General features: G+C 40.1%; 1 protein-coding gene across 49 annotated transcripts in view; it reads right to left on the minus strand.

Moving 5' to 3' along the window:
* The window catches only part of ANK2 (ankyrin 2), a 561730-nt gene that overhangs the window by 68140 nt on the left and 470675 nt on the right, over positions 1-22915 (minus strand). For 19 of the 49 annotated variants that reach the window (XM_039542508.1, XM_039542507.1, XM_039542505.1 and 16 more), the window contains 3 exons: positions 13088-13232; positions 7428-7530; positions 6480-6583 (listed from right to left, as the gene is read on the minus strand). In XM_039542508.1, the coding sequence (XP_039398442.1) occupies positions 6480-6583; positions 7428-7530; positions 13088-13232 (352 nt within the window). Of the gene's footprint in view, positions 1-2315; positions 2370-3316; positions 3359-6479; positions 6584-7427; positions 7531-11214; positions 11227-13087; positions 13233-22915 lie in introns of all 49 variants that reach the window. The other 30 variants (XM_039542463.1, XM_039542469.1, XM_039542465.1 and 27 more) reach the window with 6 other exon arrangements.

The raw sequence follows: 22915 nt of genomic DNA on the forward strand, positions 1-22915 counted from the left end.
TGCGGCTTCCATCTTTGTGCATGCAACTTTGCACACATTATTTTCAAACACGATCACTCATGCAAATGTGACAGAATTTACATACACAAAACTCTTTGGGATGAATAGGATTTCTGCATGTAAATTCTGTCCCTTGCCTACAAACCATTCTTAAAAAATGCACAAATAATTGTCTATGCTACAAAATTATGTGAGTACAAATGTAGGCCAAAATTTTATAATCAAATATCTACATATTGATGTAAATGTTAAACATGGTGTAAGGAAGAGTTACCAATTATATAAGGCCGTTCATTTCAAAGAATCCTACAGCAATTCACAACTATATACATATCACCCCACTGAAATTCAACTATATCTGGGGTGGAAGGAAGCAGAGGGAGAGCAGTCATTTTGGTTATGTCCATTACTCTTACAAGATCTCTCCAAAGCTTTCCACACAAAACAGACCAAACTTTTGTGAGCTTGTTTTTTTTTTATATATATAGTCTCATTTGCAAGAATCATATAAAATGCATGGTGTTCAACTTATCTACCTTGGGAACATGAAGAGCTGACATGCAATTCCAAGAAATCTTTGTATTGCAAACTTTCTGCTGTGACACTAAGGGCTTGTCTACAGGAACATTTAGTTTACAGCAGGCTCGGGGGTGAATCTACCCTGCAGTAGCCTGCTGCACAAGAACTACCCATGTGGACCCTGCTGACATGCACTAACAATTTCAAAGCAGGGTAGGTCAAAACACACTAAGGAACCATTAGTGTGCATCAGCACGGTCTGGATGGCAGACTAGTGTGGGGTAGATTCACAGCCCGGCTTGCTGCAAATTAAACGTTCATGTAAACAACCCCTAAGTTATTTCCTGGTCTGATTTTCTTGGTATGACAATAACATGTAAGCTAACTATTTCTGTGCCCACTTAAAAATACAGCGGAGAAATAAACAAGGAAATAAAGAATGGATAGGCTTATATTTGGGGGAAGAGAAGACATCATTTTGGGGCTTTGCTAAGTGTAATTGTTTTGTAAACTGCTTTGCTAAGCGTTAGTCTCTTCAGATAGCAATGAATACCAGCTTGTTGGGACTCTGCTGCACATCTCCGTCTGTAGAACCATTTGAACAGCCATGCAAACACAGCTCCATGAAGAGTCTTTCTAAAACAGGCTGTGGTTAATGTTAAAATGAACATAAAAACGGAAAATGCAAAAGCAATAAACCCTTATTATACTGTCAGTTCAGAAATGATTATTCAATTGAGTTAGTAAGGCACATGCGTCTCATCATATAGCAGGAAACAATGATAACAGTCTTCACTGAACTATATCCACCATAGATACACTTCAGAAATCTTCTATCTAAGTCAGCTTAACTAATATAAGAAACAAGGAAACAAGGAGATAGCAGCATTCAGAGTTAGTCAGAGTGTGAAAAAAGTAGAAACAAACAGTTTTATCAGGCTGCTTCAGCAATTCTCAAGTTTACAGCTGGAGAGGAAAACTGATCCAAAGTTCGCATTCAAAGATACTAAGAATCAAGGCCTTGATCCCCAGTGCCTGCTGAAGTTAATGGGAGACTTTTCAGTTTCTTCAGTGAGTGCTGAATCCGGCCAAAACTGAGCTATATGTAGTATGGGGGGGAATACATTCTGGAGGACAAAAAACATGGCGTTAGCTGTAAGGCATCTGGAAACAATCGTAATTTGCCTACAGTAATGTACCCTTCACTGATGAGAATACTTGTATTATGCTAAACGAAAAGCAGGACTGTTGGTGTGCAGCCTTTAAAAATGATGTTGGGAATCATTACTTTCCTAATAATTTTATTCATCTGAGAATTTAAAAGTATCTTTCAACTACCATGACAGTGATGTTTTAAAAAAGTGAAGGGAACATATCTCCAATGAATGTATCAGACCTCAGTTTGTTAATGGATTACAATCTCCTTCAGGTTGAGATTGCATCATTTGCTATGCTCTGTGCAGCACCGAGCACATCAGTGGCTCAGCAAAAAAATAATCATAGTCACATAGTGCAGCACTTGGCACCAACATGAAGGATTCAATTTAAATCAATAAAATCAAACAGAATTAAGAACATAGGACCAATTTTACCCTTTTTGTATCAAGCATTTTTCTGTTGAAGGGGAGTAACACAGTTGGGAGAAAAGGGACACACTGAAAAACAGGACTCTGTTTAACTGCCATCCTGAGAGTGGGTGGAAAAACATACTAAAGCATCCTGAAGTGAGGTAAATAAGGAGAAGGATGAAAAGGGGGGAGGGAGCCACATATTAACAGAATAATGCAGACGTTCACCTGCTGTTGTCATGATCAAGGCATGGAGAGGAGCGGCTGCAACAGAATAGATCACTTAGCATAAAAAAAAGAATGGATTAAGTGAAATATATGAAGAAAACATAAGAGGTTTTTCACTTAAATATGTAACTTTGTGTGTATATATATATATATACACACACACATATACATACACACACACATACAGTATATATGAGAGGATAAAAGTGAGTGTGGGATATAAGCATAAACAAACATCATGGGTTACTACAACAGCAAAATTAGAATGATTTAGGATGTCATCAGATCCTCTCTACATGTGTGTCTTAATCCCCGTTCTGAATTGGAGTGCTCAGGTTGGCACTCATGTACCAAAACTGGGCATTTGGAATCCTGACTACTTATCTGAAACTCAAATAAGGGACTGTGCTCCCTAGTTCAGGTGTTCAAATTTGAAAATTGGGTTCACAGCATAATACGAGTAACTCTGTATCTACATGTCTCAAATAATTTCATCAAGAGATTCTGGTGACATCAAATTCCATAAGAGCTAAGATTCCATCTCAACCCTCTCTTCTCAAGTCTCCTATCAAGAATCTTCTGACCTCCAGCTTACCCCAGTTTAGCATGTTTCTGGTCCTCTTTTCATTCCCTCTCCAGAGTGATACAGTTTAAACTTTTTATTCTTCTTCTAACCATTTATGTTCCCAATAATACATTATATGGTCAATTATGTACTTTTCTGACATCACTTTCTTATTATGGATGTCTCCAGTGTCATTTACTTCTTTTGACATCATCAGACCTTTGTCCATAATGAAACACACCTGAGTTTTGCTTTAAATAATCTGTTAAAGGCATCAGTGTATTCTGATAACATTTAATTTTGTACATTTGAAAAAGACTCTCAGCTGCTACCTGCCAGGTCCTGTTTTCACAACTATTTCCAGGAAGCAAATGTCACACTAGGGAAAATAATGTAAGGGATCCAAAATACAACACTTTAAATTTATTTTGTTTACCTTGTTAGCAATGATCCAATCTCCTTTTTTGCAGACAGGCAGCTAAGAATGATAACTCTTAATTATTTGTCAATTTCAGCTGCTGATTCTCTACTGTTTTTTTAGACCCACTGATGGAAGTAATGATTTCCAGGAGGGTAAACTCACTAACACAACCCCAACTGTTAAATATACATTTGTCTTGAAGATTTCTGGTAATCACATAATTCAGAAGAGTAAAGCTGGAGTTGCTTGCATGTCACCAAAACCCAACAAAACAAGTACAATGTAACAATTTTGCATATGTACTGTGCCTTAAAACTGTACCAGTTGCATTCAATACTACAAACCACACTGATAGATGGAAAAGATACAAAAATGTGCTATTGTCAAGCAATATCTAAAAACTGCAAATGGAAATTCAGTGTTTCACTTTCCAACCTAATGAAAACATTATGCCCCTTTCACAATGAGATTACATAATCACTGTAAACTGTGTGACTAAAACTATTTAAAGAGACCTGCATAAACCTGGCCAAAACCTTTGTCTCCATATAGACAGGAAGTTAAAAAAAATAAAGAGACTATATTCTCTGGCATTTCCAGCAAAGTGATAGGTCTTTGCCTTCTCATTGGTTACAGCGTCCAAGAGTCTCTAACATACTGAAACAATCTTAACTTTGCTGAGCATGTCATCTCACGCATGTCTCCTAATGAGAAGGACACTCTGATTGTCTCAAATGGAGGTTAGATGTCCTCCTGCTGGAAAATTATAATGTGGCAGAATGTTTCCCCTTTAAGCTGGTTTATTAAGATATTAAGAAAATACTAACTCTGCAAAATAATTGGGAAATGTTCTACACTAAATTATTGCACACTATTGCAATATGAGAGGAAGGTGGTAGAGTCCCAGCACTTGAGACTACATTAACAATGTGTGTCTGTGTAGGGGGGAGTAGAGGGCTGACAGCAGTCCTCCCTCACTTGGAACAGATTACCAAGGTGGAATAACCTGCACGGGACACGTTATTGCCTGATGATTTCTAGGGTGTTATTTAACAAAGTTACAGCCTAGTTAAACCACATTCCTGGTGTCTTGTCTTTCTTTCTGTGGTGTCTTGGGACAAAGCCCCATGCTTTAAACAACCTACAATCAATGCTTCCATAACACTTGTTTCCCAATTGCAAACAAAAAGTTTTCTTTGGTGATTTAAACATTTCCCTGTAGTGTTTGCAAGCCATATAGTACAGCAATCAGCCAGCGTAAGAAAGCCTAATAATGACTTCAGGTAGTGGGAAAATAATGTAAATGCCAAATTTGTTTTCATTGTTCCAAGTGAAATACAATAATTAAAAAAACAGCATTAAGAGAGAAAAGTAAAGTAGAGTTTTAAATTTGCTTCCGTTTTAATATAAGATGTTAATTACTAGAACTCAGTTAAGCACACGTGTTTTCTAAACACTATGATTTACTCCAATGTGTCCCTTTAACATACAAAAGATAAGTTAATTCTTTTGATAAGTCAGTGGAAGGTAAGAATACACTTTCATGGGGCATTTTTCAAGGGTTGGATTTTGGTTCTTGAAGGCTCCTTTAGTATTATATTTTATTGGCATATTAACAGTATAAATCAAAAACAGAATAGTAATACCAAAGATTACTTCTGTCTTTTATTAAATATAATTATTTTCTCCATGGCTTTACAGAGGCAGTTGCTTCTATTACATTTAATTGCCTGACTCAGACTTGGTCATACAAAAGATCTAAGGAATCACTGATTAATTTTTGAATGAAAGTGTGAAATGATCAAGCCCCAGAGAATGTGAAATCACTGTTATAAAAAGTAAATAACTTATCACCTGCAATCATTGGACAGTCCAGCTGTAGTGTAGTGAAAAGTAATATACATCCTCTGGAAAAAAGATCTTTACTTATTTGGCACCAATTGCTAGAATTATCTGCCAAAATAATTTAAAATCTAAATCTTGACACACTCACTCTCTAGATATAAATGTTCAGAGTTACTTATTTTTGATCCAAAATTACAAATAAGCAAACAAGCCCACAATTTTTTTGCCCATACAGGATAATATTTATAAACACTGATTTGGCCAGGTCTGGTTTATTTAGTTTCTGTCTTGTTCACGTTTCACCAGACTGGTTCTAATAAAAATGCTAACAAACACTAATCAGTTGTGGGGATAGCTGAAGGCAACTGGTCAGGAACGTGTAAACCAAAACGTTCATAAGGCTACTTGAACGTTACTTGGAGGACATTAATTGATTAGCAATAAACATAACTTACTGTGCTGGAGTTTTGCATCACACAAACAACCACTATTCACTTTATTTATTTAGAAAGATAATCTTCATTAGAAGAGAGAGTCCCTCAAGATTCTGGTTGTAGCACTGGTGATTTTTAGAATTTTTTCACAACTTTCATGACATACTGCTGTTCTGGAGCATAGTTTACTATACTTGCAAAAAGCACTTGCACAGTTCACTTAGCCTCCCTTCTCTCACTTCTTTGCAATTTCATTCTGTGAAGGCCTGATACAGGGAGGTGCTGAGGGCTCAAAGTTGCTTAGCTCCCTCACTCCCACTGATTTCAAATGACCTCACAAGAAGTGCTCATCATGTGGCAGGATCAGGCCCTTGCTCTCCATTATTAGTGAAAGCAAAAAAGGCATGATGTGCTTTTTCTCTCCATAAAAACCAAGCATTTTTTGGGGGTGGGGTATTAATAGTTTGCCAAAGGCTGGGAATGGTGACAGGGGATGGATCACTTGATGATTACCTGTTCTGTTCATTCCCTCTGGGGCACCTGGCACTGGCCACTGTCGGAAGACAGGATACTAGGCTAGATGGACCTTTGGTCTGACCCAGTTTGGCCATTCTTATGTAGCAATCAGTCAAAAACCCTCATGGAAAGCATGATTCAATGCTTGCTGAAGTCAATGGAAAGATTCTCAATGACTTCAGTGGTCAATGGATCAGGCCCATATTCATATTCTTCTGTCTGGCTGAATTTGAATGGTTATAACAATTTATTTTAAATACTAGATTGTAATGAAGTATTATTCAACTCCAAGTTAAGCGTTAGCTCAAGCAGCTGGGACCTCAGTTATTCTCACTCTGTTTCTCTCACCCTCTTAGTACATATCAGCGGATTGGGTTACTCACCCTGAATGAATAGGGCTTGAAGAAAGCGCCACATTGTCCAAGTTTTCAGTGCCCCAGCTTAAGCGATATGAATTCCTTTCAGCTTCCTTGGCCAGAGTTGACACCTGAGCATGTGAAAGAACTCTTATTTAATTTGTAGTTCCATATTTAAAAGCAATGAGCCAAACACACCATAAGTAAGAGTTATTTTCGTATAGCAGGGCAGAAAATGATTAACACTTTAAAAAAGGCAACAATTAAAAATGAGCAATCATGACATCAAAGTACTACAAGCACCTTATTGTAACATCTTGTGCTTTTTCAAAGCAACCACAAATGTTACCGGCCCCAGAGATCCAGGAATACTGGGAGCGACCAGATTGACCCCTCTTTAAATAACTTGATTGTCTCTTCAAAAATCTTCTCTCTGAATAGTGGACTAGAGTCTCAGCTGGTGTAAATCAACAAAGCTCTTTTGATTTCATTTACAGCAATTGAACATTTGACCCCATGCCTATTAACATTGCTCAAAAATCAGATGCAATGGAAAGCGCTATAAAGACATGTACTGTAAATGCATTTACACATTTCTGGTTAATACAGAATGTACTTTAGTATTATACAATAAGCTAGTTCATTTAATAGCAGTTTGAAATTAGACAAGTTTATGATACAATTAATACTACAGCACACATTACAACGTACAGTTAACAGAATCCAAACAGGGATTCTTTTTCATACACCTCTACCTCGACATAACATGACCTGATATAACACAAATTTGGATGTAACGCGGTAAAGCAGCGCTCTGGTGGGTTCAATATAACGCGGTTTCACCTATAAAGCGGTAAGATTTTTTGGCTCCTGAGGACAGCGCTATATTGGGGTAGAGGTGTATTTCCAAAATTGAATATTTAAAATAAATGCATACTGTGCAATTGATCAGTGAGATAAAGAGAAAAGTCTTACCTGGTGGCTGGGGATTATGACTGTATCATCGATCATGGCACTGTCCCTCAGGTAGGAGGCATGGCTCAATGTGTGGGACCTGTCTGAACTGAAGGACCGCAGGCTGGTAGGTTGGCAGGATGCCATGGCAATATATCAGCAGTTGAGAAGGTATTGTGAAAATGGGATGATGGACCAAGCAGAAGAGTGAAAAAAGCGTGCTGTTAGCAAATATAATGCAACTTCCAGGGGGAGTATAAATTGAGTCTTGTGGATCTCTGACTGAGCACTGAACCAGTCTTTTAACTGACTCCTCATTTAATTCAAAGGAGAACCCAAGAGATTAAACTAGATCACGATCTATTTAATTTTCTAGCCACCAATGCTTTAAATTAGCTATGTGGCTTAATTGCTTCCCTTATACTAAACAGAAACTCCTGCTGAGGCTCTTTGAAGAAGTTCTCTCTCCTGCTCCATAATACAAGTGAACTCTCTAGGAAAAAAAAAGATGCAAATATCTGATGAGAAGCTGAAATGAGTCCCTCTGAAGCTTCATTCTGATCCATTCTCTGACTCAAATTATAAATGAGTAAGGTTCGTTTTTGTCCCCTGGAAGGTATACAGCAAGGCGAACTGTGGCCAGCCACATGCTTCCTGTGTAAAACAAAGTGCCTGCTGCATGCCTGCAGTATCTCTAAAACAGCAATCCAAAATGTGAGCACAGGTTCCTTTGTACGTACACACAGCACTGCAGAACATGGGTTGCTGTAGCAATGAGAGATGCGAGGCAATAAGAAGCTGCTTCCAAGCACCCAGCTAAGAACTTAACGGCAATATCTGCTAGCTCAAAGCAAAATCCAAAAAAGCAAAACAAAACAAAGATACTCTAGCACACAAAGACATATCAAGCTAATATGGGGTTTCTGCCACACAGTAGTATTACTTTTGCCCTTTAAATATTAAAAACAACAGTATATACAGGATTTATTTATTTTTTTGCGAAAAATCAACAGCTCAGACCCCATCAGATTTTACAGGTATCACTTGATATCCATGTAGGTGTATTCCTTGTTGCTATTCTATGTAGCTAAGGACACTTTACATGTAAGTTTAGGAACTAGCTATCTTCTCATGGATTGCACTTGTGTGGGTACTGTCCATGATAATGTAGAAACAATAGAACACTGGAACTGCCGAACTGGATCAGACCAGTGGGCCACTTAGCCCAATAAACTTTCTGACAATGGCTAGTACCAGATGCTTCAGAGGAAGATGGAAGAAACCCCATAATGGACAGTTTTGAAATAACATGCCCATATGGGAAGCTCTCTTCTACTCCTGGTTGGTTAGTGGTTAATTTACATCTCTCTCTCTTAATCAGAGCTTTACTCTAATTAACAGTAGATGTCCTTATTCTCCACATTCCATAAGAATTCAATATATTTGTAGGTTTAAAATGGGATAATTTATTTTCAAGTATCATTTTAAATATTAAGTATACATTAGACTGAAATAAGTACTATTAAATGTAAACCTATTGGAAGTCAGACAAAAATATTGCAGCAACAGATCCTGTTCAATGACAGTGTATATAATTACATTCATCCAATGTATCTTGGATGAATCTTGCAGTATCTGTATTTTACAAATAAATGGCATGGCATATTTACATTAGAGATACATAAAATTAAAAGAGCTTCCAATGCCCTTCCATTGCATGCCTGCCATATTAAGTGGATTGTACAAAATTGATCATAACAAAGATGATGAAAATATTACATGAATACCAGCCTTGGAAAACTGCCATGAAAATTAGTGCAGAATACCTTCTCACCCACTCTGACCAGGATAATGATGGTTAAAAAACTAATGATATTTCGCTTGCATGTCATCAAATATTACTCATCCTGATGAGTGCGCAAACAGAATTGAGCAGGGATGATATATGACATTTTGTGGATATTATACATTCCCTGGATGAAATTCTGACTCCACTGAAGGCAGCGGCAATGGCAAAACACCCATTGACTTCAATGGGGCTAGGATTTCACCTCATGCATTTTAGTCCATGTATAACTTGTTTTAAATAAAATGTATTGTATGAAGCCTTGGTTGTAGGTCATTTTGAATACATGTATGTTACCTTGGCAGATATTTTGTAGTGCTACACCTTGTTTTCCATAACAACATTACTTCAGTAAATAGTCATTCTTATTATCAGAAATTAAACATCAGTAGCAGACCCCATTTTTCACCACTATCCTTTACTTGCTTTAATGCTTGAAACATTCACTGCTGATTTACAGTGCCATGCAATGCTTGCAAGGGGTTTGCCATCCAAATCATAGGTCCTGCTGTTCAGCTAACGTAAGGTTTCACCAGACTACTACTGAATGAAAAGAAACATGTACTAGGCTCTATTGCTGGTCTCTAAGGGTATGTCTACACTGCAGCTTGGATCTAGCCTCCCAGCCTGGGTAGATCGACTTCCCTTAGTGGGGCTCGAAGTAGCATACTAAAAATAACAACTTAGATGTTGCCGCTCAGCTGGCAGCTTGAGCTCTCAAGCCCTGCTGACTCCTGAGTCTGAGCTTGGGTGACTATCCCGAGTCCCCGCTGGAGCCGCAATGTCCTCACTTTTATTTTTAGAGCGTTTGCCCAAGGCCACTAGCACGAGTCTGTCTACCTGTGTTGGGAGGTTCCTAGCTGTAGCATAGACATCCTGCAGAGATTTGGTCCTCATTCTCCTACGGTTAGGAGATAATACTATTACAACCACCACAATTTGCCCACAACATGCCCAGTAAATGGAACATGTTCATAAATACAGGCCCAGTATATTGACGGTATGGACACTACCAACAGACGTGATAGTTACACAAATGTGTCAGAGGTCTGTGATGAATTAGGAGTATAACATTTCCATTAAAATTTTGTTTAAGACAAATACTGAGATTGCATTGCTTATCTTCTATGGATTATATCAGTTGCATGCATAAGGAACAACCTGATTGCTAAAGCATCTGATGCTGAGGTACACTAAGTGGTGTAAACCTAGAAGCAAGGGTGTTTATGGCAACCAGGACCTCACTATTAACGGGGAGCGGTGCTGAACAGAGCTGATTAAGAGACACGTACACTAATTATTTTTGGTAGGCTTTTAGAATATTGTCACATAAAGTTACACTAAATAAGAGGCAACATACTCTAGGAAATCTACTAAAATATAGACTCCCTGTCTGGGTGGTTCAGATAATGTTGCCAAATTCACCACTGCAGGATGCACTGGATCACTGGGACTCCATTCACCCCATTAGTGACCAATTGAGAGGATAAATGTAGCATTTACCACTGGTGACACCTGGTGTGGGAAATATAAAATGTTTTCTGTTGCCTGAGCACTCTGTGAAAATTCCTTGAGCCCCCTGCAACTTTATATAAACCAGTCTTGGAAACATTCCCTAATAGGGCCCCACTTATGGATAGAAAATCTTTCCCATCTGACATGGCAGATACGTTTGAGTTAAGTTGAGGAGTGGAGGTCATATGCTGAATCACAAACCTGGGCCTTTCCTGAACCTAGGTTAGCTGACAGATCATCATATGCTACTATATACCAGGTCATCTCTCTTGTCTGAGAATATAACTAACTCCAATAGCAATGCCATTCATTTGGCCCTGTGAAAACAACAACTCCAGTATATAAGTCTCCTAGATCCATCAGCAGGCCTGCAAAATGGATGAATAGTGATTGGTGTTGCACGAGTGTACTGGGGATTACATTGTTTACATGCTGTGTAATACCTACCTGGGCATAGTGCTAATGAAAGCATATTAAAAAGAATGATGGGGAGAGAGAAATAATAAACAGGGAATACGGTTACAAAAGAAAAATATAAGCTTTTTAAATATAATTTTAAATGCATAATAATATATGAAAATGGGCTGCTTACATGATTTGCTGTGCTGCATTTGTTACAGCAGAAAAAATGAAATCTCTTTTGCATTGCATTGTCTCTGATTCAGGTACTGCAGCAAAGCAACTTTATTTAAGCATTTTTGGTGGTAATTCCCATGAGTATGACCCTACCGTACTAGTGAAAGAGAAGCAGAAAGATGGACCTGGGAAAATGCACATTTTTGTTTGATTCTTCTTTCTGGATGTCCTTTTGCTGCATTTCAGTTTAAACAGATCCGATACAGGACAGCAAAATTATTTTCATATTGCAAACTGTGGACCAGATTTTTGTCTCAAATATTCTAGTGTAAATCCCCTGAAATCTATGCGTGTACTCAAGATTTACATGGACATAAATAAGAACTGAATCTAGCCCAGCATTAATCTATGTGAGCCTTCTTATACAACTTGTTAAAAATCAAAAAGAAAAAAAAATCAGTATCATCACCACCAGCAGATTATTGTTAAGGCTTTTTGATTTTTTTAACCACTGTGTTGTAGGATTCATTGAATTTACTGGAGCAGCAAAGGCTCCAAGTTTGGAAGGCCTAAATGCTTAGGGGTTTAGATATCTTATGATACAATCTGAGTAATTTTCAGGCTTCTTTTGTTCCAAGAGTGATCCTAAGCCCATTGAAGTCAACTGAAACAACTCTACTGATTTCACTGGGCTTTGGATCAGATCCTGTTTGGTGCTGGAATAACATACTACATTGGACAGTGGCCTGGGTTGCAATTTGTGTGGCCAAAATCTTGACAAACATTATTTAAGGAAATACCACCTCTGAATGCACTAGATCTGGAAATGACATGAGCAATTTATACTAGACACTGTAATTTTCAAACCTGGATGCCTAATCTTGGACACCCATTTCCCTCTTTGGGCACTTGACTCTGACTTAGAAATGTAGATGTCTATCTGTCAGTTTGGGGACCTGATTATGCATTTATGCTCACTAGTTAAATACCAAAGTTTGAAAACTGTACCCTGTATTGTAATGTAGATGACACTGACTTGGTGTGAATTACAATAAACCTTTTTGAAGTGTAAAGGGGTATTACTCTTTTTTATTTTGGTTTTACGATATAATGGTACACTTCCTTAAGCACTAGCACACCCTAGCAACAACATCCATCTGTGCAAGATAGCCCCAGTGAGGGCTCTCCTTCTGTGCTGTGGTTGGTAAACACATGCTAGAAAGGAGCATGCTTCTGAAGCATTAAAATATCTCAGCCAACCATCCCCTGATTCTGAGCCATCTGCTCTGTGCCAACTGGAGGTTAGGAGAACTAAGTGACCCTACCACATAGCCAATATCACTCCTCCTTCGTGTGGCTACAACAACATTGCTCTTATTCTCAAACCATGCCCTTGATTAACGCCCTACCGTGAATCATGGACAGACTTCTCCTTAAGCCCTTTGGGATGTTAGGACCATGTGAAGTATTAGTGTACAAGAGAATTAGGTCAACCTCAGTTGTAAACTCTTTTTTCCCCCAGTACCAAATGTATTTGGTTCCTGATAGTTTTCTTCCCATGACTTTCTTCTGATTACACCTTTCTTCTAAGAAGTGACAATAATTATTGAAATGAGAAGGAATAGGCATATCACATAGCTATTTTGAATTAAAGACACTGAGAAGGTCTGTGCACGAAGCTTAACTATTCAACAAAATTATGCTCTAACTCATCATACAAACATATAATTTTCAGGTAAAATACCTGTCAGATCGGCCTCCCTCCAAGCTGTACCTCAGATAGTTCATACCATCTAGGAACTGGCTGCTGGGCAAAGAGTCATCACCTAGTTCTTTCAAGTCCTCTGGCCTGAGGTATTCTCCCCCATCTCCAGTCATTGTATCATCACCTTGAAACAAAACACAAACACAATCCACAGAGGTCAGTAAACTCACAAGTCCCACATTATTTACAGATTGGGGTAGCATGTCAGCGGGATGGCACAAATAACTGGAAGGTAATTCCCACACACACAGCACTGCAAATTACGAGCAATTAATATACACTGACAAAACTGGCACATCAAGCAGGATAAAAACCAAATCAAAATCAAGGTGAGTAAGCAATCAATATTTGTCCTCCATTTTTTGCCACTGCACGGATTTTTTGAAGGACTTATTTCTCTATCATTCTGTAGATTATCTTTTAGTTTGGTTCCTGTAATGCTGGTGCCAGCCAGCTACCTAGGTGTCAGCTAAAAACCTGAAAAAAGAACAGGAGTATTTGTGGCACCTTAAAGACTAACAAATTTATTTTAGCATGAGCTTTCGTGAGCTGCAGCTGAAGTGAGCTGCAGCTCACGAAAGCTCATGCTAAAATAAATTTGTTAGTCTTTAAGGTGCCACAAATACTCCTGTTCTTTTTGCGGATACAGACTAACACGGCTGCTACTCCGAAACCTAAAAACCTGACAAATTCACAGCTGGAAGCCAGGCCAATTCACTTGTGTATTGGTATAGATCAAAGTGGTTGTTCAATAGATTCGAATGTGGTTGGTGTTTAAACCTCATGAAAACTAATGGGATGTTGCATGCATAGTTATCACTTATCTGAATACTGTTAGACTGTAGTAGCACACATTGACATTGTATATACCCTATATCTAAGTGACTCACCAAACAGAAAGAAGCCATGTAAAGCAAATGAAGGACAGTAACAGGAAGGTGCTAATTATTGTGCTTTGCAAAGCAAATGGTCATTGTGTATCATAACCAAAGACCCTAAATGCATTCCCTTCTCTCCATCATCAAAGGAAGAGCACACTTGGTTAGAACTGTCAACTTGTTTTTCTATGAGAAGAAACTTTAAGTATGGACAGAGGAAAAAATTCATCTCTGAACTGTTTGGATTCTAGCAGGGCAGAATACCTGAATGAGCAGACAGATATCCCAGAATTCCTTTGTGTAGCCCTAATAGACTTTTGGGAAACTGGGAGACTACTACATCTCTGAGACCTTTTGAAATCATAGACCAATGGTGCTCAAACTTTTGCACCCTCCCTTACCAGTAATGGAATCCATCCATGACCTTCCCCCACCCCCCATTATGGAACAGCCAAGGCTTCCTCAGCAGCGGAGCTTGGTCTGAAGACAGAGTTGGGGGTGGAACTGGGGGAGGAGCTGGGACTACAGGCAGAGCTGGTCATGGGGCAGAGAGGAAAAGAGGGCAGAGCTGGGCTGGGGGCAGAGTGGAGCAACAGCTGGGGTCAGAGCTGGGCTGGGGAGGAAAAGGGAGGGAGGAGCTGGACCTGGAGTTGGAACAGGACTGGGGACTGACCAGGGTTGTGGAAGGAGCGAGGCTAGGGGCATAGCTTAACTGGGGGCAGAGCAGGGCTGGAAGCGTGATGCTCCCTTCTGCCGGCCCGCCCCCATAGAGGCTGGCCCTGGCCCTGTTGTCTGTCCCCCTGAACATTCCTCTGTGCCCCTCAGAGGGGGGTGCCCCACAGTTTGGGGACTACTGTTATAGACTATGATTCACCTGTACATATATTTTCACCTGCTTTAACCTCTCAATAACTCTCATTCCTTGTCCTTATCTAACGTTTGGTTAGTTTACTATCGAATGGGTTACCAGCATCGTCTTTGGAGTGAGGTCTAGGATGTAAATCTACCTGGGTGAGTCACTGTTCCCTTGGGACTGGGTGAAACCAGAATATTTTGTGATTTTTGGTGTAAGTGACCATTTGTCGCACAGTCCAGCTTCCCTGGGTGGCCAGATAGACTGGCGTGTTTAAGGAGACTGTCTGTGACTCCATTTTAAGACTACTGTAGTAACATTGGTTACTGGTTTGGTGAAATCTAATTATAGAACATATCACTGGTGCGGGTTGTTGACCCTGCTTCTGACAGTCTGCCCTGAAATAGGCACTCAGTGTCGTGAGCCACTCCAGAGAGTGTGACAGTTCCTTCATCCACAGCTACATTAGATGCTTGGACTGACAGTGGATGCTGAGACAATTTCTCTTTTGATTGCAAACTGTTGGTTTCAACTCAGAAAGGTACATTTTTTTGGTCCCTGTGCCTGACAGGTACAAGTCAGTTCTCATTTGAATTCTCAGACATTCAAACTGCACTCCAAAGGACATTGTGTCACTCCTGACAACAAACATCCTTGCATGGTCACCCATAAGAGTCTAACTTTTAAAACACGGCAACTGATACTCAGAAGCTCCATGCCCATTTGCCATAAATTGGAAATACAATCACACAGATGGTGGAAAAATGAACCAGCATAAACAAGAAAATAATTCACCAAAGGTGAAATCAAAACCTAAATTAGCTCCCATTACCTCAAGTACCAGCCATTACCATGCCCATTTCTCTCCCGAAAGCTAGGTAAAATGATGGACCTTACAACACGTTCTGAAGGTGAATAAATTTGTGCTTTTGGGACCAACTGAGGTGGGGAAAGTAGGGTCCCTCACACAGAATGCATGAATGAAGTCATAACTTGTTTTTTTCAGGAGAATTATCATCACTGAACTTACATCTCTACGTGACACGTGGAAGTTTCCTCTCACTTCTTTATACATTTCCAGAGTGAACCATCTCCATATTGAAGAGAATGGTTTATCCTAGCCTCAGTGAAAATACTAATTTAACCTGATGTCTTCCCATCCTCTTTCCCAACTCCTTAGTGTGGCATTCCATAACTACAGTGTGTCCCTGTATGTTAAATGCAGGCCACAGAGATCCACCATGTGGCCCTCACCAGTAATTCCAGTCCACAAATCGCAGAAGTTTCCAGGTTTTCTCATTTCAGAGCTGCACCAGCATCAAATGAAGTGGACGGCAACTCTGATGCTGAGATAGGACCTGCAAAAATTATCAGTCCTAGCTGTGATGCTCCACCTTGATTTGCTCAGCTCAAGAAACAGCACTGCAGCATTCCGGAGACTACAACTTTATATTAAAGGAGACAGCACTCTTACGTGCTCTGTATTCTGCAAATTTTCTTTGAGCTCTAGTGAAGTTGCCACGGGGCCTTAGTTTGGATGCCTCTATGATATGCAGTCCAAATATGCAAATCTGATTAGTTTAACAAAGGCAAACAAGAGAGGAAAATATAATGACAATGTATTATTGTTAACATCTATACTCGGGATAATGTGTCATCTTTTCTGCTCAATTTAACTAGGACAGCAGGCTAAATGAATACTGTTTAATCATAAATACAGAAATGCTGGTATTTGTTTTCATAAAGAGCTTAACAGTTGATTTCAGTTGAACTTTTCTAGCTTGGTCAAGCATTATTTCCAGCTGTTAAGTAAAAACATCTGAAAATTTGACATTGAAAAACAAATAAAATCAGCTTTTTTAATAATCTGTCTCTCTCTATCTAATCTATATAAACACCTAAATCTTTAAAGGGTAACTACAAAGCCTTTTAAAACTCCATCTGTAATACTGAAAGAAAATGAGACTGGGCATTGTTTCACAGAAAACAAGCGAATGCATTTAATTGTGGCATATTTCCTGTCTTTTGTCAAACAATGCTTCCTGAGAATGTGACAATATAAACCACAGAACTTATTTAAATCTTGGAAGATATCAAGGGAAAACTTTTAAAAGGAATTTCAAATGATTTTTCAAATAAAATAAAAACTTACAATCATGCCAAGCATTCCATCTATAATGGAAACAAAGGCAAAACCTTACCAGCTTTCATCCCACTAGCATCTCTTCCAAAAAATGACCATTCAAACTTTGGTGTCTGAGCTGCAACTGCCAACAGTGGTACCAATTAGTACTAATTGTTTAGGGTGATGTGGACATCTGTACACTGTAAACTGTAATGAGACCATTAACACATTTCACAATGACCAATGGACAGTTATAACACTGCTGGCTTAGCCTATCCTTGAAGCAGGTGACCCTGTGGGGAAAGGCACCATTACCAATGACTTGAGTCATCCCATCTCTTTTATCACAACACTGAGGACATGTCTACTCTGTTCCACTGTTCCAACAGCCAGACTGTGAGGGTACGAATAGCAGTAAGAACCAAAGTTCTGCGCTGTAATTCCCCTGTGTGGATGCTGCGGGCATGAAAAAAAAGGTTCTTAATTCGCATTAAAGTAGTCCTCTACAAACAGGACTACATTAATGCGAAGTAGAAACCTTTTTGTTTATGCCCGCAGCACCATACGGGGGAGCTACTGCACAGCATTTTAGTGCGTATTCCTATTCGCACACCCCATAGTCTAGCTGTTGGAACTGTGGGACACTGCAGACATGCCCGTAATAGCAATGAAAGAATACTGTGGCCTAGAGTATAAGCAAATACAAATTATTTAATTTATCAAATCTAACTACAGTCTATATATTAACTTAAAGCAACTTCTCATACAGATGAGGTTACCTGAATGCAGGAGGATTACGGGCATGCAGAGAGTTGCCTAATTGTATGTAATAAACAGACATTCCATCTTACACATCAGTATTATTAATATATATAGTAACACCCCTGGGCCACAATCAGGACTAATGTCTCATTGTGATACTCAAACACGTACCAAAAACAGACTCAGGAGAACTTTAAGTTCAGGTGACCAGGAGTGCATTTACACAGAAAAATCACCTCAGATGGTAGTTTTGTAGCAATATAAAAACCTGCCCTCTTTTATCATGTTAGAAATAATTAATCTGACCTACTAGTGTTTTCTATTAAGTTGTGTCATCATGTTACCTGTCAAATTAACAACATTTAATTTACACCACTTAATAAGCAAATCATGATGCACAGACCAGTTGACACTGGTGCTTCATGATCTGTGCTGGCTGCCTATTAACTTGTAGGAGGAATTCAGTGGGTTAGCTTTCACAGCTAAAGCCCTAAATTGTGGCCCTGATTACTTGAGAGATTCTCTCTCCTCACATGAGATCAATACTGTTACAATCAGCAGATGCACTTGTTCATGACTAATCCAGTAAGATCCTCATTCTGACTGAGGCCTCTGAACGCTATTTAATTACAAATTAATAAAATAATACATAATTATAAACTAAATTAATATTAGCAGTCTGATGAACTCCCCAGGACTTGCAGAGAGACACCCGACCACAGTGGAGGAGCAGGAGGGTAGCTGGCTTAACCTAGGAAGAGTAGCCAGGAGTAGATACTTGTGCTGGTGTCCTTGGTGATATTAAAAGTGGTGAAGAGTTGACATCATGGTGGTAAAGGGGCAGGTCACATTAGATGCAAAGGTCAGCTCTCAAAATGCAGTTGCTAGGAAATTTCTGTCTGTTCAGAGCATGAGGGTGGTGGAGGGAGGAAGGAAGGGAAATCCCATTGCCAACCACTGTTATAGCCCAGGGGAGGGCAAACTACAGCCCAGCTCTGTGGCACGGCAGGGCTAAGGCAGGCTCCCTGCCTGCCCTGGCCCCGTGCCGCTCCCAGAAGCAGCCAGCATCATGTCCCTGTGGCCCTGGGGAGCAGGGGGGGGGCGTGCAGAGGGTTCCGCGTGCCGCCCTTGCCTGCAGGCACCACCCACCACAGCTCCCATTGGCCAGGAAGAGGAAACCACGGCCCATTGGAGCTTCAGGGGTGGTACCCACAGGTGAGGGTGGCACGCAGAGCCCTCTGCCCCCTAACCCTCGCAGGAGCCACTACCGGACATACTGGCCACTTCCAGGAGCAGCGCAGGGCCAGGGCGGGCAGAGAGCCTGCCTGCGTGCCGCTGCCACCCCGGAGCAGCTCAAGGTAAGTGGTGCCAGGCCGGAGCCTGCACCCTGCACACCCTGCCCTGAGCCCCCTCCCGCACTCCACACCCCCTTCTGCGCCTCAACCCCCTGCCACACTGCTCCTGCACCACGAGTCCCTGCCCTGAGCCCCCTGCTGCACCCCAACCCCGTCCTGAGCTTCTTCCTGCACACTGGACCCCCTCCCACACTTCGCACCCCCTCCTGCACCCCAACCCTCTGCCTGGAGCCCCCATTGCACCCCTCCTGCACCCCAACCCCTTGCCCTGAGCCTCCATTCATGGCCCTGCATACAATTTCCCCACCCAGATGTGGCCCTCAGGCCAAAAAGTTTGCCCACCCCTGTTATAGCCACATGAAACTGCTTTCAAACAGGAATTAAGTAAAAAAAATAATCTCTTTGCCTAAGTCAATAATACTCTGTCATAATCATTCTGGTAGTTCTGTGTTTTGTGAACATATATTCAATTTCCTATTTTCAACAAAAAGTCATGCTTACAGCCTATCATTTTTGAATAACCCTATAACATCAGGAGTGTAAACCGACTATGTCATAATTCTTTTAAAAAAAATAAGGCAACAGATTTCAATTTTAAGTTGCTAAGGGAGCTTCTATAAGGGGAAACATCTTGACAGTGCTTTGGGACTAAATTTGGTCCTTGGTTGGTCTAGAATAAAAAGTAAAATGTTTGCTAATCACTTGTAGGTCTTATTAAAACAAAAATAATCTTTATACTGGTGATTTCACATGTTCAGACACCAGTATTATGTGGTTATCAGTGAATAGACTGGTAAGAGAGGCTGGCCATGTGTAGAGATCATAGTTCTCTGGCCTTCCCTGGCAAGCCCTGCTGAACATGGAGGCAATACTGTCTAGCTGTTAGAGTAGGAGACTGGGAATTGGATCCTATATTCTAATTCCTAACTCTTCTAATGACTTACTGAGTGACAGGGCAAACTACCCAATTACACTGAATCTCCTTATATGTAACTCTAAAATGGGGGTGGATACTTTCCTACCTTGAAGTGTGGCTTAAATCAATTAACCATCAAAAAAGCACTTTGAGATCCTCAAATGAAAGAAACTGTAAGTGCAACATACCATTATATGGAGAGCAGAATTTGGGAAGCCACATACAGTTCTTAGTTTGGGAATTATGGCTCTGGGAGAAACGTTTAATTAAGGCTTTTAAAACAAGCCAGAGCAGCTAGGAATGTATTTTCATTATGGTGCTCTGGCCATTATGCCCACATCTTCAGCCAGGAGTGGGGCTCTGTGTAATTTTCTCCATGCTATCCAGGAAATTCACTCTATAAATCAGCTCATTTGGGGGGATATGGTATTACTTTTAATGCAGTAGGATAGCTCTAACTCATCACAGCAACATAACTGTACTGTGCAAGACCGCTGCTGAAGAACTGTTCTTCCAGTCATTTTCCCATAGTATTTTCATCAACGAAAGCCAAAGGGATAAATTAAAAAAGAGAAAGAAAGGGGACTGTGCAAAAAGCTGCCAAAAACTGTTTTTAATGTAAGCTCTTAAAGCTAAATACACTTATGTTTGTTTGCCAAAAACATTGTCTTCCCTTGCTATATGTTGGTAAGGCCCACAGGATGCTGTACAGCTCCCTATGTGGGCTCTGCATCTTAGAAGTAACAGATGGAGAAGAGGCAGCTAAGGCAAGTATGAATTTTTTATTCAACTCTGAAGTATCTTTAATGGCCAGTATATTAAAGATCACGCCCTGAGAATCTGCTTGGAAACCTTTGATTCCCCAGAGTCAATGCTCCACTCAGTGTATTACACCCATTAAACAATTACCCGCACTACAGTGGGTTTAGCGAATGAATATAATTGCCATAACACAGCTGTAGATTTCTGCATCTTCAGCCGGTCGAAACCCCAAATATTCTATAGCTACTTGATCATGGATGCACATCACATCACGTCAGCTATATCTCGCTCAGAGATGCACTGACAGAAAGACAGGAAATAAAGCAAATGAAATGGAAAGTCTGCACGTGTCCCCGCTGTCTGGTGAGGAGAGAGTAATCAAGTGCACTGGCCCTAATCTGCCCTCCTGGGATTCTGGGAAGGGGAGGATGACTGAAATGTGTCTCATCCTGAATTAGAGCACTGTAAAGTGAATTCTAGTATTTGGCAGGTGGTCAAGCTGTCACCTGACAGAGAATAAACACTGTCTCTTTAGGATGTGAACCAGAATAAAATATTCACAACCCTCCATGCCATAGAAGCCTTGATAAGTAATGGATGCTGCCTGAATGGCAGGCTGACAAATCCAAAGTAGGTCTACTGTACAACGCCAAAAGGGGAATAAAGTGCTACAGCAGGGGGCTGTCAACAGTAGAGAGCTCATTTAAAGTTGCTCCCAAACACCAAAAGTTCCTGTTCTACTACATGTCTGTTCCATGTCTCTCCTCCCCTGGGCCATTCAGTCAGTAGAAATCTCAGGTGTTAGTAACTCCTTTGCGTGACTCCAAGCAGAGTGAGAGAGCAGCTCCTAAACATAGATTTTGGGCAGGGAATATCTTAAAAAGAAACTCAGCTGGGGAAAGGGTCACTGAGAGAAGATACGTCCCACCTGAATATTGCTCTGCCCATATGGATGGAAACAGCTCACTCCAAATCTCATCGATTGTATCCACAAAACAAGAAATTTTATTGTAACATGTGGAACTCATGCCAGCCATGGAGTGGAGACAGCTTGGATTAACTGGGCCACCTATAACCCAAATACATTCACTGACAGAGATATTGTGGGTACTAGGGTGGAAGGAAAGAAATGGTTCTTTGCCTTGAGCTCAGTGGTACAAAGTATTGTATTATTTGTTCTTCTAAGTTCAAGAGGATAGATAAATGCATGTCTGTCTTTCACTCAACACCTTTCTTTAAGCACTACACAAGAGAAGCACCAAAAAGGGGACAGGTATTTAGAAATGTAGTCATCCTTTTTAGTGTACTCAAAGGAAGACAGTTCCCCAGCCAGCAAGCCAATATCTTTAGCCAGCTTCTTTGACTATGAACCTGATCCTGAATAAGTAATGTATGATGTAGTATATTAATGTTGTATTGCAACTTTGCCTTAATAAAAAAAATAATAAAATGTTACATGCTAACGTGCTCTGAAAGCATCATTCACAGGAGAGTTGGAGAGTAAAGGAAAAACATCCATGGCACTCTGTTTAAACACAGTGATCATGTTCTAATGACTTGTGGGATTTACATTAACTGTTAATGATTTATGGCACTGTTGGCATCCAGAGAACCTGCCATTAAGATTATTAATGTCAATGTAAAAACAACTTGTGAATAGCCAGGCAGGAAAGATAAGAAAGTACATTCTAAAGCTTGTGGAGAGTGGAAATAATTTCTGACAGCTACTGTTCTTTAAAAATGGGTTTCAAAGATGTTTTTCAGATGGGTAAGACTCAACAGAAATCATGCCCCTTCCTAAAATGTTCTGATCTTGGTTTAGAAAGAAAAAGAACTACCAGGTTGCTTCAACAAACAGTTATGTTAAGATATAATCAGGTCCTGCTAGATCCTGTGGAAAAAATAATTCCATTTCCAGAATTGCTGGTCAGGACATCTGTTACAATGATTTTAAAGGTATACAGTATGTCATAAGTGCCTTCTAATCATTCTCCAGACTTTTCCTATTGCTACCTTTTCCACTAAATGAAGATACAGTTAGACCATTTGCAAAAGAGCAGAGTATTCATTTTTGACTTTAAAGTGAGTTTTTGCTCTGCAAAACACCTACGGAAAACCAACTCTTTCTTATGCAATAGAATCATAGAATATCAGGG

This window comes from Mauremys reevesii, linkage group 5 (assembly GCF_016161935.1).
Source record: "Mauremys reevesii isolate NIE-2019 linkage group 5, ASM1616193v1, whole genome shotgun sequence".
Lineage (NCBI taxonomy): Eukaryota > Metazoa > Chordata > Testudines > Geoemydidae > Mauremys > Mauremys reevesii.